Source organism: Pezoporus occidentalis, unplaced genomic scaffold (genome assembly GCF_034315485.1).
Source record: "Pezoporus occidentalis ecotype Australia unplaced genomic scaffold, CSIRO_AGI_Poc_V1 ctg4, whole genome shotgun sequence".
NCBI classification, from domain to species: Eukaryota; Metazoa; Chordata; class Aves; order Psittaciformes; family Psittacidae; genus Pezoporus; species Pezoporus occidentalis.
Window position 1 is genome coordinate 28,390,417 of NW_026915724.1, and position 18,336 is coordinate 28,408,752.

General features: G+C 37.1%; 1 protein-coding gene across 4 annotated transcripts in view; it reads right to left on the minus strand.

Annotated features, from left to right (window-relative positions):
* Positions 1 to 275: 275 nt before the first annotated feature.
* The window catches only part of NETO1 (neuropilin and tolloid like 1), a 66,263-nt gene continuing 48,202 nt past the window's right edge, over positions 276 to 18,336 (minus strand). Inside the window, exons 7-11 of one of the 4 annotated variants that reach the window (XM_062633090.1) lie at positions 17,753 to 17,981; positions 5,792 to 5,905; positions 3,233 to 3,791; positions 2,002 to 2,076; positions 276 to 1,196 (exon numbers count right to left, since the gene is read on the minus strand). In XM_062633090.1, coding sequence (XP_062489074.1) covers positions 2,016 to 2,076; positions 3,233 to 3,791; positions 5,792 to 5,905; positions 17,753 to 17,981 — 963 coding nt within the window. In that variant the 3' untranslated portion in view covers positions 276 to 1,196; positions 2,002 to 2,015. Of the gene's footprint in view, positions 1,197 to 2,001; positions 2,077 to 3,232; positions 3,792 to 5,791; positions 5,906 to 17,752; positions 17,982 to 18,336 lie in introns of those variants that run through there. The other 3 variants (XM_062633089.1, XM_062633091.1, XR_009967478.1) reach the window with 3 other exon arrangements.

Here is an 18,336-nt window from a genome sequence, read left to right on the forward strand (position 1 = left end):
ACTAATTGCCATGGAAATAAATTAGTTAAGAGTACAGAATTGAATACAAAGGTTACCAGGAACCTTTTAACTGAAATTAGGCAATCATCAACTTTATGTATGATGAATTCATTTAAATAATTTAAAAAAAAAATGCATTTTGCTTTATGAGAGACAGTTGATTCTTCGATGTACCCGTGTTTCAAGTTCCTAGAAGCTACATTTTGAACTTAATCCTCTGAATTACACAAGATTTGTATATTTGGTAAAAGAAAACATTGCCATTAAACTCAAGGTAAGAAATTATTATACATTGTTTTATGTATTTTTATATAAAAAGTTACAAGTAGCAAGCATATGACACAGAAATGGAACAGTAACAGCAATAATTGTGAATGCATGCTTTTTACAATGTATCTAATAAAGGGTTTTTTGCCAACTCAAATATTCAGTAAACATACATGCAGATTATTTTCTCAATGCCAAATTCAGTCATATTGCTAGATGCTTATCCAACAAACATTTCTATTGAGGAGATTATGAATGGCTAAATACCTGATTTCAATAAATTGTTCCTGAAATTGGGAATTTAACTTGCAACAAAAAGAAGAGAGAAAAAGAGAAATGACTGATAAGCATAATAACCAAAGTCTTATTGCCTTCTAGTAATTTTACTCAACACTGTTGAATTTCGTCATGATATGAGAATAGCTGGTCAGAGAGTCCATAAAACCTCGAGCTGGTGTTTCCAAGGACGAGTTTCACATTTCATTGTAGCATGTTCAAAATCACCCAGGAGCGCACTATTCTCAAGCAGTCTATATAATGAAAACAATGTACATATAACAAAAGTTCAATGAAAATCTTCTCCTACATACCACGCAACATACAAGTAAACCACAGACATAAAACATATCAAATAAAATTAAAAAAAAAAAAAAGGGCAGATCTCAGGAGCTAATTTCTTCTTCAGGCTTGCAGCAAATCTCCAAATGTATTTAAAAACTAAGGAGCACTTGGTGGCCAGCAGCCCAATTAGAAAATAATATATTATTGTGCAATGGGAATATCTTGCTAAGGAAGTGGAATATGTCTGTACTTCTTGGGTTTGGACAAAGGCAATGAAATGAAATTAGAAACATGTCCACTCTCAGAAATTGAAACAATTCACTGTAGATTTTTCCATTCAGAATTTGAAAGACTGCATGAGTAGTTGTCTGAAAGCAAAACAAAGTTAAAATATGTTCTACCTGTGAGGAAAAATACAGAAAAAATATTTACCTAATCTAGAAGCAGTAAAAGCATTAACAGATTCTTTCCCAGTAAAATTGCTGTATAAATATATACATATAAACATGTATACACACATATCTAAGTTTATATACATATATACACATATACATTTATAAATTGACAAACTAGGAGCTATCTACAACTCCATTATAAATATCTGAGATTATACTTATTAAGTGTTGATAACAACTTACAAAAGAAAATAGGAAAAGACTCAAAAAAGGAAGTTTAATTTGCAAACATTAACATTACTGCTACAGAGTACCTAAACTTCTCAGTACTACCACATACCCTTCCCCCAACACCTCAACAGGCTGGATTAATAACAAGAACTGAAACTAGATAGTTCCATATCTTCCTGTTTTGGGTTAGATTACCAGGTTTTACATGCTATTTTGTCTGCTGGGACTCTAAATTTTATTTTCATAAATAAAAAAATAAACAAACCACCAGAACCATGCAAAGCATCTGCATTTATAAAGTGTTCGGAATTAAGATTATGTTTAGCTAGGGGATGACTATAATGCTTTCAAGAATAAGGAATTAACAGATTTTGCTTTGTTTACAATGTTAGTGGTCATCTGTCTTTCAATTTTCTCACTATTCAAACATGGCTCTCCCCAAACAAGGCGACACGTAATTGGAGAACTAACATGCATTTTAGTAATATAGCAAATACAATGGAAAGCAACATAATTGTTCAGTTGTTGAAAAGGTATGTTTACTTACCTCAGTATTGTCTCTTAGACCCTAGTTGTGTTGTACTCAGACTCATGTTTGCTTAGAGACCCAATGAGGCAGAACCTGGAATGTTATGGCTATTTCATTCAAAATAATAATGTTTGCATAGCAAAAAAATATATACTTATAGATATTTAACAGTACAACTTGATAATCTGATCAATATTAATGGAAAAATTTACATTGGCATGCAATTAGATTAAAATAATCACTTTTTTTAAGAGACAGAAATGCATTAATATGCAAAGAAAATATGGAGGGCATGTAAACAGTAACAAGAACTACATAAATAATGCTTTTATGAAAAATACAAATATATATAAAAAGTTTCTGGGGGTGGTTTTTTTTTCAAATAAATTGCTCATAAATGCTTTTGCATCTGCTTTTCTTTTTCTTGACTTGTAAACTTTTAATCGTTCATATTTACAGTCTTTAAAAGCGCAATATGCAGTAGAAATAGTTCTTTTGTTAAAAATATGCTTGACTTTTTTAAATTTGTCAAATATTTGACAATTTTTTTATTGATTAGAAAGATTCTTATGCATAAATATATGAGTTTTCTTTATTCATTATGTTGTCTCATGTTCTAGTCTATCTATCTATATATATGCTACTATGACAAACCAAGACACTGTGATTAATAATGGAACAGTAGCTACAGTAAAGTTTGGAAATACTGAAATTCGTTACATGAAAAATAATTTTTCATGGGAAAAGGAGTTTCTTTACCCCAGAATTATGTTTCTCATTACTGGCCATGCATCAAAATGAATATATGTATGTTTTTATTTATTCATGTATTGATTTAGAGATATTAGACCGATAGTGGATGATACTCAAGGCCACCTCAGTTAAAAGGAAGCCACATGTCTGTGGCTCTTATAAAAATGAGATTCACACAGAATCTTTGGTTTTTAAAAATTATACCTGTTCTCTGTTGACTTCTGTATGTATGCATGTGAGTATGTGTAAAATGGTGAAAGAAAAAGAAAGCTATTAAAGTAGAAATGTAAAACTGAGATACAGGGTCCTTCAGGAAACAGGAACAGAGATGAGAGAAAGAGAGACAGAAAGAGATAATATAATGGTATGTGCTATCAGGAAACAAATTTAAACAATAAATAAAGAAGAAATATGTCTTTACTGAATAAAGAGTGAATATGTTTGGGCAATCAAGTCCGTACACAATAGTCTTCATCAAAAATCTATTGATACTGACCGCTGAACAGCTTTATCATGTCTGGACAGCCTGTGACTTGTGGTTGGTACCTCTTCAATTTCGTCTATCTCGCACGCATCTGCAGCATCTTGTGAGTAGCTATGCTTCATGACAAGGATATTTCTCCTGTTCATGGGCTGAATGAGTGGTTTTACAGGCTGGGGTTGTATTTCTGTCAAGACAGAAGCATCTCTTGTGCTGAGGTTACTACGGCTGCCCTTAATGCTAGACACTTGTGATCCACAGTGATGGTCATGAATGCATTTTGAAGAGGATCTCCGCAGTTTGTGATAATTTTCAAAGTCATCTGCAACATCAGCAAGGTCAGCTGTAGGCCCTGTCCCTCTGAGGGTGCATAACTCATAATGAGGAGGCTCAAATACCTCTTGAAACACTGTTTGATCAAAGTCTGTTTTCCTTTGGACAAATTTTTTACGAGGCTGCTTGATCTGTACTATAACAGAGATAACAATGAGGATGATCACAATGCAAGAAGTCACTCCAATTATAGTCCCACTGGTATTTGTAAATTGGTCCAACAGGTTAGCTTTTCTTTTTTCTGTGTGACAGAAGAAAAAAAAAAGGCACAGTATTAATTGCAGTCTGAGACACTCGAGGACTTTCTGAGTCCCATGGTCTGCCAGTGAGGAGGGGTATAAGAAACCGTGAGGGAGCGAGTCAGGACACCTGATCCAAACTAGCCAAAGGGGTATTCCATACGACAGCACACCATGCCCAGTATATAAACTGGGGGCAGTTACCCAGAAGGGGTAGATCACTGCTTGGGTCAGGCTGGGTATTGGTCGGCAGGCAGTGAGTGGTTGTATTCTCCTCCATTGCTATTTCCCTTATCACTATTATTATTGGTGGTAGCAGCAGTGGTTTGTGTTATACCTCAGTTACTGGACTGCTCTTATCTCAGCCCATGGGAGTTACATCTTTCGATTCTCTTCCTCATCTCTCTGATAGCAGGGGGAGATAGAAGAGGGGAGAGTGAGCAAATGGCTGTGTGCTTCTGAGTTACTGGCTGGGCTTAAAACATGACAGTTCTTTGTGGTGCCCAAAGTGGCACCACAGTATTTCTCTGTGATTTGCTTTCATATGGCTGCAGATACATGAGATGGTGACTGAGGCTTGTGGAACTGCTACATGTCAAAAAGCATTCACATAAGCCTCCCATAGGAATAGCAAGACTGAACAACAATGATTAGGTTGCAACACCCAGTTTAGTGTAATTTTTCTTGACAATTTAAGTGTATCAAAGGGCTTAATAAAAAGCCTTTGAAATTAAAGTTATTGGTACCAAAGCAATAACATCCATCTCTTCATAATTTCCTAGATAACAAAAATTAACTTTTCAGTACTCCCCATTGCCTGCTTTTGTAGAGTCACCTGGGGTTTCTCTGACTGACGCAGGCTCTGGGGAAGTAGCAGAATTAGAAAAAGCAACACAGCAACAAGCAACTTTTTTGTTGGAATCAGTCAGAAAATAAGAGAGGATAAGCTCACAAGGCCCAATAGAAAGGTACTTGACAAATTAAAGGTGAAAATAATTTTGTAAATTAAAGAGTGAGCTAGTTTTTCTGTTTTCCTCTGTGGTGAATAAATAAAGAACAGATAATTATTTCTCATTCGCATGTTTAGTTTCTTTAAAGAACATTATGCCATACCACAATTTTACTGTGTTCTTTTGAAGTACTTTTTCATTTGTGTTTTACCCTGTCGCACTGCTTGTCAGGATTTTACAGGCTTCAGCAGACTTATGGCCTGACTGCTAATCCACCTCATTCTGAATTTTTTTTCTTGATTGGTTCCTAAATTTGGCATATCCCATGTTTCCAGGAACAAATCTGCAGCAGACGGAGGGCAGGGTGGGAGGGAAGTGAACTGTCTCCCTAGCTTTCAATGTTAGATCATTAAGCTCTTTTCCCTGAAGACAACACAGATGCTGAATTTTTTTTTTTGTTTGTTATTTTTTTTCCCAGAAAGACAGAGCAATATTCAGAAACTGTTCTCAGCACCTGGTTAAGAACATCAGCTCCCACCTATGAGAGATATTAATTTCCTGTGTTTATACCTTGCTCTTCAATTATAGGTAGATTTGGTTGCTTTCTTACAGTATCAATTACACTTCACCTTGGATTTTTAGCCCACCTGGGCTGTTATGGGCATGAAATGTAACTAGAAGACACCTGCTACCCGTATGTTACTCCACTACAATGGGAACTATGAAAAACAAACCAAAATATGACTTCTAATTACATTTTAGAGTGTATGAGAAACAGAGACCCAGTGATCAGAAAGCTTGCCAGAAGGACGTAACCAACCAGGAGGACATAACCAACACAAAACACCAAGCAAAACAAATGCAGACACTAAAAAGAAAACCCATCCGTAATTTTACCTCTCTTCATTTTCTCAGTTGCTTGACGTATGCTCTCCCTAAATTGTTCTTCCTGAGCTTTGACCCATCTGGCACATACTTAACAAGAAGCTAAGGATAATATGCTGTATCCCATGCAGGCAAAATGACTTGACATTTCCAGTTCTGCACATTACCTTTGCAGTGATTTTCATCCCAAGGATATACACAATTCTGGAGTCCATTGCAGACCAATGTATTATTAATACACATATTACTGTGGCAAAAGAATGCGTTGGCTTCACAAGGGGCTAAAAACAAGAAAGAAAAAGCTGATATTAAGCAGTAAATCATTCAGCTCTCTGTGACAAACACATCTAGGAGTGATCATGAAATCTGTGATAGAAAAAAGCTATGCAACACAGGTGTCTTGAGCTTATTCAATAGTTGACATGCAGCACTGAGAGCACACATATCATAAACTAGTTATTGCTCTGTGGCAAAAGATTTTCAGTTCTGAAACAGATGGACTTTCCTACAATCTGACTCTCATGGCTGTAGTAGGTTGGCCCCCTGTACATTGCTATGGAGTCATTGATGTGTTACCAACAGTTTTAGCCACAGATCCAAAACAAAATTAACTCTATCCCAGCCATACTTAGTGTATGAAAAACAATCTGTATTGAAGTTTGTTGCTAAAACTCCAGTTTTATATGAAAACTTATGACTCAAAGAAGACACGTACTTAGTCCTCATACCAACTGTGCCTGGAAATTTATACACAGAGAAAATAAATTTATTTTTAAAACATTTTGGTCATAGAAAGGCTACAGTTTAAAAAGTACCCTTCTGAGCACAAATATGAAGACTGGAAAAAAGCAACAGTCCTCTGGATCCCTGAAGCCTAGGAGAATCTAGGTCTAGGAGAATTATGCAGATTAAAACTGCAGGATGATGGCTTTACTGATGTCCATTTACTATTACTGTGAAGAAGCAGCTTGGAAGCTATGAGGAGGAATCGTAAACATCAGAAGGAACTGTGCTACTTACTCAAGTTTTGGGAGATCATTATGTGTTAGTATTGTAAAGATGTACTCCAAAATTATGAAACTGAGTAAAGTTAAATTACTCCTTATATTTATTTTTTAAAAACCAAACCAGAAGGTATTCCTCCATTTAGAAAAAGAGCTACAAATTTTATAAGTGTTAAATCTGGAAAAATGAACTGTTTATGAATTTTTTTTAAAAGTCAAACAAACCACAAGCGTTATTATAATTATTTTTAAAGCAAAGTTAAAAAATAGCATAAGACCCATAAGTAATCAGAAAGGAGATACTCATATTGTTAATACTTAGAATTTGATGCTTCATGGCAGTTTTTCTCCTCTGCAACTTTAAAAGCAGTTCCTATGACAACATATATGCATACTGCAGAGGCTGGCTCAGAGCAGATGACTGCTTCAGTGGTTTGCCAACTAAGGGCTGTACAGAGGATTTATATTGTAGAACTTAATGACTCTATATATCATGTCAAGAAATCCACTTTTCAAGAAGTGCTTAAGTTCAGATATCCATAACTGACTATAATGTCTTCTTTAGAGCAGTTATGGTCTGTTAAACAAATAGTAAATGACATGAAAACTTGTACACACTCCAAAACACTCAACTATCTGCTCAGATACAACCATATATATATGCTGTATCTTTTAGCCAATGCAGAAAAATGATGAGCCAGACTGGTTCTGCCCCTGGTTCAATTTTAAAAAAAAATCTAGTATACCATCCCCTAAGTTGAAGTGACCCTGCTCGGGTGTTAAGGAAGGATTTTACTTTAAACTGGACAGAAAGAACAGAAGAGCACATATTTGTGGATTCCCCAGCACTGGATACTTTTACGATTCAGCTGGACAGTGTGATGGGACATCTAGTCTTGGTCATGCTTTGCCTAGAAAGGTTGCACCAGATGATCCTTGAGGTCCCTTCCAACCTTGTATTCTATGATTCTATGATACAGGTGTATTAGCAAGGAGTGTGCTTTGGGGAAGTGCTTATAATTCTGTTCTTCTCATTTGGGGAGAGTGAAGGCTGAGTGTGGAAGATATTTTATCACATCATGATGTGATACATCATATAAGGAACCCAGCAGAGGCACTATTATCCTTTTGCACTGTAGCTGCAGTCCCTGCTTCCAGGTAAGACAAGGATCTTTGGGAACTAGTTCTTTCCAACACACAGACAGGATCACACTGCCTGCTTTAAGCAAAAAAGTGAAATGGAGAGAGAGAGAGAATTTAGGAAGGGGAAACCAAAGAAGACCTATGTAGCCACTCATTCAAGTTGCATGTTAGTAAGTAGGAAGTATGCAAGAAAGGAAGACCTACATGGCAAATGGAGAAAGCACAAGGAGTGACAAGGGAATGAAAAAAAAAGAAACAGGATTAGGAAAGTATATGTTAATAAAGCCACAAAGAAGAAGGAAAAAAAAACCCAAAAAAACAAAACACCAAAAAACATGCAGAGTGGCAAGGAAGGCCTTAGAAGTGAACTACTGAAGACGGAGTATTGTATCTGAGCAGGTAGAACCCATGCTCTTGCTGCTTTAAAATCTGATTTAATCCTGAATGTAATAACAACAACAACAAAAGAATTAATAGTGGAAAAACAACTCCCAGGAGAATAGACAGCAATTTAAGGGAAAGAAGGACAGTTGTGCAAGGGTGAAATACAGGAATTTAGAAGCATGGTGGTGGTAAGTAGGAAAGAACTAGAAGAAAGTAGTAAAGGAATTGAAAGGAAGAAAAAGAAAGAGAAAAAAAACTGCATAGCAGACATAGAGGACACTTAAGACATTCTGTACAGAAAGGAATGATGAGATTTTATATAGAATGAAAAATATTAGGAAATGTTTCAGAAATTAGAGAGAAAAATAAGAGCAGATTTAAGAAGGGATAATTATGCAAACTGATGGCAGGGAGATCGGGAAATGAAAGACAAGAGAAAAGAAGAAAAAAGAAAGAAAAATTCAGTTCCTCTAAATTGTGTTGTTGAACTCTGGAGGAAAGACATGGTATGTGAATAAATGTCAAAGCTAGATTAATAGTGAAGCAAAGCAATTTCAGATTAAATGCAACATACTTAGCATGAGAATGAACCAAATCTAAGATTCCTGAACCTAATGACAAACAACTCCCTTTTTTTTGTTCATAATTACAAAATTAGTATAGTCAGGCCCTCTCTATGGTGTCTTGAACTTGGAGTGATTAAGCTGGACAAAAAAAATCAATATATTCTCCACACTCTAATGAAGGTTTTCTGTTGGAATGAATGAAAGCATCAAGGGAAGCTGAAAACTTGTCTGTCCCATTGTACTCTGGAGGAATTAAGGAGCTTGCCCTTGAAGAGGCAGAACAGAGGGGTCTTGGGATGCTGCACCAAGGACATTCTAGTAATAGCAAAACGATACATGAAGTGGTAGTGAACAGGATTCTTTTACATCAAGATCAATCTGGTCCTGATGCTTCCCTGCAGCTGTTACAGAACACTGGATGAGAATGGAATCAAGCAGACAAAGCATGTGGTAGCAACACTTGATGGCTTAACCTAAGTCTTGAACATCATTTATGTGTGTAAACACTTAAATCTGACGAAAGGTTGTTTATGCTTTCACAAAAAGAAGTTACTACTATCCTTAGCTTCAACTAAACAAAGCAACACAAACCTCTTCACCCAGCAAAACCCCTACTCTATCAATCAGTGGTCTTCCCCACAACTTTATAATGCCCTTTATATGAGACAGCAGCAGGAATTCACAGAGCTATGCCTTGAGTCGAGCAAGGATCCAAGTGAAAGTTTTTGGTTCAGGGTTAGTAGGCAGCCCAGTGTCGGCCCACAGCCACCGATACTGTAGTTGGTGTCTGCCTGCTAAGAGCTACCCAATCAGGGACGAGAAGTAGATGAAACCTTCTTCAGAGATCTAGAAGAAGCCTTATATTTGCAGGTCCTGGTCTTTATAGGGAATTTTAACCCCTTAATATATGTGGAAGACAATACAGCAGGGCACAATAAATCCAGGAGGTTTCCAGAGTTCATTGATGATAACTTCCTGACACAGTTAATAGAATCATAGACTATTTAGGGTTGGAACGGACCTTAAGATCATCTAGTTCCAACCTCCCTGCCATAGGCAGGGACACCTCACACTAAACCATGTCACCCAACGCTCTGTCCAACTTTGCCTTGAACACTGCCATGGATGGAGCATTCACAACTTCCCTGGGCAACCCATTTCAGTGCCTCACCACCCTTGCAGTAAAGAACTTCTTCCTTATATCTAATCTAAACTTCCCCTGTTTAAGTGTTAACCCATTACCCCTCGTCCTATCACTACACTCCCTAATGAAGAGTCAGGCTGATAAGGGGAGCTCTGCTAGGCATCATACTTTTACAAACAAGGAAGAACTAGCCAGGGATGTGAATGTCAGGTACAGCCCTGCTGCAGTGATCATGAGATGGTGAAGTTGTTGCAAAGAGGGAATAAGGCAAAAAGCAGGATCATGACTCTGATCCTTGGGAAGGAAAAAAATCACTGTTGAGGGGTCTGCTTGGAAGAATGCCATGGGAGGTGGTTCTGGAAAGACAGGGGTTCCTGGAGAGTTTGTTGACTCTGTAAGATCACCTCCTCCAAGCTCAATAGTTGTCTACCTGGAGAAGCAGAAAATCAAGAGAAGGTGGCAGCCTGCAAATGAACAGTGAGCTCCTGACTAAACTCAAACATAAAAAGGACACATAGAAGTGATAGCAGCAGGACTGCAGAGGGCAGCAAACAGGACTTCTGTGGGCATGTCATCTGCTAAAGCAAGATGGGGTAAATGTGTGTGTGATGATAAATAGGGCAGGGGACCTGGTGACAAATGACATGGAAAAGGGGTACTGTATGCCTTCTTGAGATGAAGGAGAAAGCCTGGAGCAAGGAAGAGGACCAGGTTAGTGAATATTTAAACAAACTGGACACACATGAGCCCATGGGCTCTCATGCAATACCCCTAGTAGTTGCCTAATGTAGTTGTGAAATCACTCTTGATTGTCTCTAAAAGATCATGGTGATTGGAGGCAATTTCTGAGGACCAGAAGAAAGGAAATGTCCCCCACCTCTGAGAAAATCAAGGAGGAGAATGCTGAGAGCATTCAATCAGTCAGCCTCAACTTGATCCCTGGGAAGGTGACAAAGCAAATAATCCTGAAAACCATTTCCAAACACATGAAGGACAAGAATTTTGTCTGGATGATCTATGAAAAGGAAATCATGTTTGACATGACTGCTATGATTGGTGAATGAGGGGAGAGCAGTGAATGTTGTGTTTCTCTACTTAAAAGCTTTCAACCCACAAGTTTCAGGCAGTGCAAAACTGGGAGGACTGGTTGATAGACAAAGTGGTTGGGTGGCTGTATAGATGGGCAAAGAAGGCTACCAGTATCCTGGGCTGCATTAGAAAGAGCATGGGCAGCAGGCTGAGAAACGTGAGCCTTCACCTCTTCTCTGTACTGGCAAGGCTACATCTGCAGTGAGTGTGTACATAGTTATAGTCTCTTGGCCACAAGACAGGTATGGATATACTGGAGTACATCCAACTAAGGCCACAAAGACCATCAAAGGCTTGGTTTATCTGGTGTATGAGCTGAGGCTAAGAGAGCTGTGCCTTTTCAGCCTGGGGAAGGCTCAGGCAGATCTGATCAACATGTACAAACACCTGATGGGAAGAAACAAAGGAGACAGAGCCAGGCTCTTCTCAGCAGTGCCCAGTGACATGACAAGAAGCAATCATCACTGAATGAAATACAGGAAATTCCCCTTAAATGCAACAAACTTTTGGAGGCTGGTCAAACACTGTGCTGGAGCTGGTTTCCCAGAGAGGTTGTGGAGACTCCATCACTGAAGATATTCAAACCCCAACTGGATACAGCCAGCCCTAAGCAACTTGCTGTAGCTGACTGCTTTAAGCAGGAGGACTGGACTAGGCCATATCCTGTAGCCCATTCCAACCTCAACCCTTCTATGACTTTCTGAAAAGATGGCTTCATAATTAGATTAAAAGTAACAGCTGGGAACACACAGTTATGTTACTTCTCCTGTGTCCTAAAGCTGCCTTGGGTCAAGCTCTGCCAAGATACTGGCCTAGAAATAAGTGAGATAGCATATTCAACACAATGAACAATTCATAATACCACCAGTGAGCAAATTAGAACTATACATATAATTCAACCTGATGTATTTTAATAACTTTGAGTCTTTTAATCTTTTTTTTTTAATTATTTTTCTGCATGAAATCACTATAGTTTAAACTAGTTATTAAATCCAGTTTGGATTTGAACCAATAATTATTTTTATGTAAAATTACATTTTATATAAATAATATAAATAAAAGAAAAATCCTTCAAGCACTTTCATTCTACATTATTTTTAACGTGAATATTTTGGTTTTAAGAATTTGTGTGACATATAGGGATATCTTTTATTGTAACATATAAAAAGATTTTATAGTTATTGAAATAATTATAATGTAACATCCTCTGCTTTGCAACAATTATTTATACTGAACACAAGATGGTGCACTTAACCTAGAAGATATACAAGCAAAGTATTTTGTGAGTTAACAGGAATAGACATCCCAGAATCTTCTTCAGGTTTAGGAAACCTATACTTTAAAAATCCTACAATAATAGCAACCCTATTTCTGTTACCTGGCATGTAAATAGATTTTTTTTCCAGTACAAGTTAGGAGATTGTTATAATAATTATCTTTCAAGAAGGTTACCACCACAGTATTCAAAAAAAGCCTGAACTCAGTATTTGAAGGTAACTGCTTTCAAAATTCATAAAAATTGAGGCAATGGAGTTGTCTGTATTTTCTTGCTTTTGGAAGGTTTTGGGAATGCATATGGAGCCAATAATCTACACTTTTTAGTTTATTAATGTAAAACGATGATAAGTTCTTTGAATCCTGAGTAGCCCTAAGGCATAAAGAGCATTAATAGTTCTTCCATATGTCATTTTTACAAAGTAACATGGAATAAAAGCCGTCATATTTTATATATTTAAAAAAAAAGACTGCTTTCACTGAAACAACAAAATAAATATTCACAAGTAATGCATGCACAGTTACACAATAAAATGCCAATTTATATAAAGAACTATAGCAATTATATATTCTGAGTGTTATACTATTCTGATGTTATGACATTAATAACAAAACACATTATCTCTGTGTGTTGAGCATCATTTCTGGGGGCAAGTTTTATACCTTTGTAAATGCGAACACAGCCAGGTCAAAATATTTTTTACAAGATGAAGCTAAAAGCTAACTTGTTATGGACCTGATGTGAAGTCTGGCAGTTCCACTTGAGTGCAGTACTTTTCTCAGTGTATTTACACTGTTTCTCAGCACCATGCAGAGTTAAGTGCAACTCCTTTCCTTTCCTGAGCAAGCTGGCTTCGGTGTCTATGTCATAGTTCATTGAACAGTGTGGATTTACCCTTTGAGTCTGTTTCAAGACAGGGATTTCAGTTAGGACTCCTAATCTTAAATGAATGCACTACCTTACTTGCTATTTTTAGGCTTCTGTCTTTCCCTGCCCTTTCCCTTCTTGTCATAACTTTTTTGAGAGGTCTTGCTTTCTCCTGAGGGTGAATGGGAAGTTTCTGAAATCTGAAGAATGGTTAGAGAAATATTTTACACTGAACTCAGACACTTCACACCTACTCTTCACGTAGTCAGGATTGCTCATTGCATTATGCTCTGCACATGAATTCTTTAGGTAGAGGTAATTTGGATTTTTGCACTCTTCATTGCTGAAATATAGAGCTTTCTTTCTTTAATGAGAGAAAGACAAATTCTTCAGATGTTTCTTGAATCATCCTTGAACAGAAGTTTTCTTTTGCCTCTCCAAAGAGCAGTCCATCACTCAGGCTGAGAGACTGTTTCACTTACTTTGTGAAAATTATTAAATTATCAAAATGTTTTTAGTACTATACACCACAAGTATATTACCTAAAGTAAAATTACTTCTATTTTCATTTGCCACTAATGAAAAAAAAAAAACAAACCAAAAAACAACATATTAAAATACAGCCATTAGACACTTGAAATGTGCTTAATATTGAACTTTTCTTCACAGTCACCATCAGGCAGCTCTGTTCAAGATAAATGTAACTTTTATGGATAGTTAATGCCAGATACACATTGATAATCTAGTCTTTAAAAAACACTTCTATGTGATTTCATGATTGCTTTTTTTTTTTTGAGATACAAAGCAAACAAAGAATGGCAGCTCAGGAGCATATGCTCAGAGCTCCAGTCTGTGTTCAGTTTACACAAACAGTTATTTTGTTCAGGGTCAGAGAGCTATTGAGATGCTTAGCAAGTGAAGAGATAGATATTCACTAGAATGAGCTGCAAACAGCACAGAGGAGAAAATCACAGGTGAGTCTGCACCACTAAGGTGGCAATCCTGATCGTTTCTTTTTTATATATTAGTGTGGGGAGCAAAACCACCAAAACTGCAATCTATTTACATTCCTAAAGGGAGTGCAAAGGGAAACCATCTCTTCACTTGCGTTGCACTTATCACTTTGCTGTTACCTATTTCAGTAGTTTCTTTTGCATTACCACAATAAACACAGTCATTAATACTGCATACCTGCAGTGCCTTTTCCCCATTAGAGAACTGACCATGCTGGGATGATCATCTTCAAGGATTATGGCTGTAAACAAGGACTTAAGCACTGTTTCTCAGTAAGACTGTTCACTGCTCTTCTAAACATGGCCCTAGGTTTCTATCCAAATATCGGTTTTGTTAATAAAAAGAAAACTGAAACGATAGAACTTGCGCTCAGTTAGGAAAGCCACATGTGACAGGGCTTTACAAGCAGGCTTAGAGCTCAAAGGGGAAACAAAATAGAAGAAGGAATGACATTTTTCTCATCTGGGATTTGTGATACAGGGCTATGGACAGAGGAGGAAGCAGTGCAACCAAATAGCAGTGAGAAGCAAGAGAATGAACATCTTGCCGGCTGTGCATACAGAGGGATTTTCTCCTATCCCATATGCCCTGGTTCTACAAATCTGCTTTTAGGTTAAAGTGTAGGTGTGTCTGCTCAGCCGCAGCTCCTTGAAGAAGCTGTAGGTGTAGAATGTCTGTCATTAACCAGGCTGGTGATTAGTCTCATAGTCATGGAAAATGAAACGAACAGTTAGTTGGTGGATGAAAAAACAAAGCCACATTTTTCAAGTCTTCTTACCAGATGAAGAGACACATTTTGATGATACCAGATTTCTTGTTTTCCTTTTTCTGATTCTTAAACTAATTTCTTGGAAATTTAAAATCTATTGTAGACGTAACTACCATACACACACAAAAAAAAATTAGATATGTATGCTTTAGAAGATATGTTAAAGACTATAAAGGTAAAGGCACCAGCAGACAAACCCCAAAATGATAGTTGGAATATCTCATAATACTGATTGCAAATTATCAGATCATCACTTTAAATTATCAGCTATTAAGAATTATTAAGTTTTTATTAAGGTTATTAAGCATTACTTAGAGATCTACTACTATTTTGATCATGTAAGAATCATTACTGATTTTCTGGCATAGAAAATTTAACTTCCTGCATTATATGCTTTTCCTTCAGAAAAAGGAAATTTATTACATTGCTGCTCTGCTAGAGATTTGGAAACTTGTAAGACTACATTTTAGATGCCTCTCTCCCCAACCTCACATATTTATTTCAAATGTAACTGGAATACACAAATCAAACTCTATGAAAATAATCATATAAGAGAACTCTTTTCTACATAGCTGTCAAGTCCCCAAGAAAATGGCTCTTTAGCAAGAATTCATACTCAACAGACTCACACAGAAAGAAAACATTCCTCAGGCTAAGTAGCCTGTCTCCACAAAAAAACCCACTGCCAGTGCACAGTGCCTTGTGTAAGGGAGCTCAGTCTCCACACTAAGGAGAGGGACTTGGGGAGCTACAGATCCTAACACCTCAGTCCCACAGCAACAGGAAATACAGGAATTTACTTTGTCACTCTTTCCCATGCACACAACCACAACATAAATGTCATCTTCCTTTTTTTTCTTTTTTCTTTCTCATCTCTAGGTGAACAAAATAGCTTTTTTTCTTCCTTCTTTGGCCCTGAGTAGAAACACAGGTGTCTGTTCCCTGATGTGCATCTCCCTGAATGAGGTCTGACATTCCTTCTCTTCCATGCAGATGATCTAATTATTCCCACACACTGCTGAAAGGCATCGCAGTTTACATGCTACAAGATGTGCTTTGCAGCGCATATACCAGCATCTGCTCTAGCTGACTCCTGACAGCCAGCACCAGTCTGCAGCATAGGGCAGCACTTACAGACAACTGACATGGCACAGAAAGTACCATCTGCATCACCTTTAAATCATTAAAGTCAGCTTCCAGCATTAAAACCACAGATGCAGTTTCTTCTACTATTTATGAGTAGGCTACGTATATGTATATCAGAGCACATTTTAACTCTTAATAAATTTTTCAGCTTTTAGTGTGCAATGACTGATCAGAATAAATTTACAGAAAAAAAATCATGTTAATATTTTCAACTTCCCAGTAAGAATACCATGAAGTTAGTTTATTCTAACTGCAGTCTGTTTACAAGAATGAAGTGGCTCACGTAAACATATTGGGAATATTATAAGACCAAAAAAAAAAAAAAAAAATCCTTACTTTCATTTAGAATATGAAAACACACACTTATTCAAACCTTCATTTCAAGTTAGTCATCACAGAGTTTCACTCCCCAGTTCTTTAAATGCTGTGAACCTCCAGTGTCTATGCAGTTGTTTCTAAGGTAACAGATCGGGATGCCTTGTGAAAAAATGAATCAGATCTTGAATATTCAAGACATCTCCAGTTGCAGAAATGAGAAAAGGGCAGTACCATCTCAGCTGAGGGCTCTCAGTGTCTTTTAGACCCTGGACTGATTTACAGACAAGAAAAATGTAATCCACCCTAAAGCTGCACTGTGAAAGTACAGTGGCGTATGCAGTTTCAGGCATGTAGACTGTCAGAAATTTCTAATCAGAGCCATAATTAAGGAATTACAGAGGCTGTTCTCACCAGTCTCATTGCCTTATTGCAGGGTATACACACACAGAATACAGATGAAGAATGTGCTTGGTAGGGTTGTGCTTCATTCCAATCACTGACAGCCACACAGAAACCTTTGTGTCAGACACGTGATGCACAAGCCAAAAAATGCATTAGAAATGAACATGAATCAGCATGTGAAAATCAATGAGTATACTTCTTCCTCAAGGGACCAGATATGCATTATGTTCATCAAAGAAAACAAATTGAAATTTTTCACAGGTGGTAACCTGTGCCAATCTTTTTCAGTGAATAGGATTATTGGGTTTTCTTGAGGGGTTTTTGTGATTTGTTTGTTTGTTTGTTTTAAACTAGCTAGAACTACCTTTTGTTTCTTTCAAAGGCTGTTTTGCTGAGTCCAGAAATCATAAACATATGAATGCAAGCAAGGCACATAGAGAATGTTAACCAAAACATCACGTAAGACTTTAGAAAAGTGGTATTACTACAAAAAAAATAATTAAATTCTCTGCTTAATGATATCATACACATACATTTATTGTTATATATGCATTTTGGAACATGCACATATACACCCACCATTTGTGATAAAGTAATCATAAAGTATTTTTCAAATGCCTGTCATAATGAGATCTAAAAATCAAATTCACAGAAAAAGTTCAGGCTTGATAAAAACTTTCAGAACTGTATTATTTTCCATGTTGTGTAAGGGAAAACTGAGACATAGCAGCCAGTAGCTTGTGGATCAGATAAAACTTGTGGTCATACAACTGGACAGGTCATACTACTTGCACCTTTCTTTCTGTCTCTGAAACCAGTGCTCTATCTGCTGTGTTACAAACTATTACATACTACAAATTCTTGGAATAAAACCTGTTCTGAATATTTGCATAGATTGTTTGGAAACATTCCTCAGTGACTAGTCTGCATGAAGAAAACTTCAACAGTTTTGGGGACTTGTATCATTTATCAAACTGATAAGTGGATGCATTAATTAGGATCTTACGTTCTTGGAAGGATGTGAAGAGCATCTGGAATCGGCTGCTTCGACTGCCTTCATCTGCCCACATGCGGATTACACCGAGACCTGTCCGCAGCATTACATCATTAGCAACAGTGCTGCAAAACTTTGCTTTCAAATCCTCCACAGAGCTGCTTCCATCATAGACAGCTACAAAATTCCTTTTGCATTCGTTGGAATTCTGCATTTCGTAGTCCAAGAATCGCAAATAGATCTATGAAATAAAAAAAACAAAAAAAGCAACATGTACAGACACTTGACAACGACTAAAAAAATTAAAATACCTTTGTTTGACCTTGTGGGAGAAAGACCACACAAAGCTACCATCACAGTAACTTTTCTGGAGATGGTGAATCATAGTCACCTCCTTGCAAGGGCATTAGTATGGAAACTGAGTGGTGTTTATAGTTCTTGGTATTTGGTCTTGCTTCAAACTAGAATCTAGAGAGACACCTCAATATTTTTGTTCTTCTTTGCAGTGAAGTATGGAAACTAGGACCATACTTCATATTTGCATACCTGACTCTGAGAAGTATGCACAATGGTCCTTCAAGCTGAAGGACAGATAA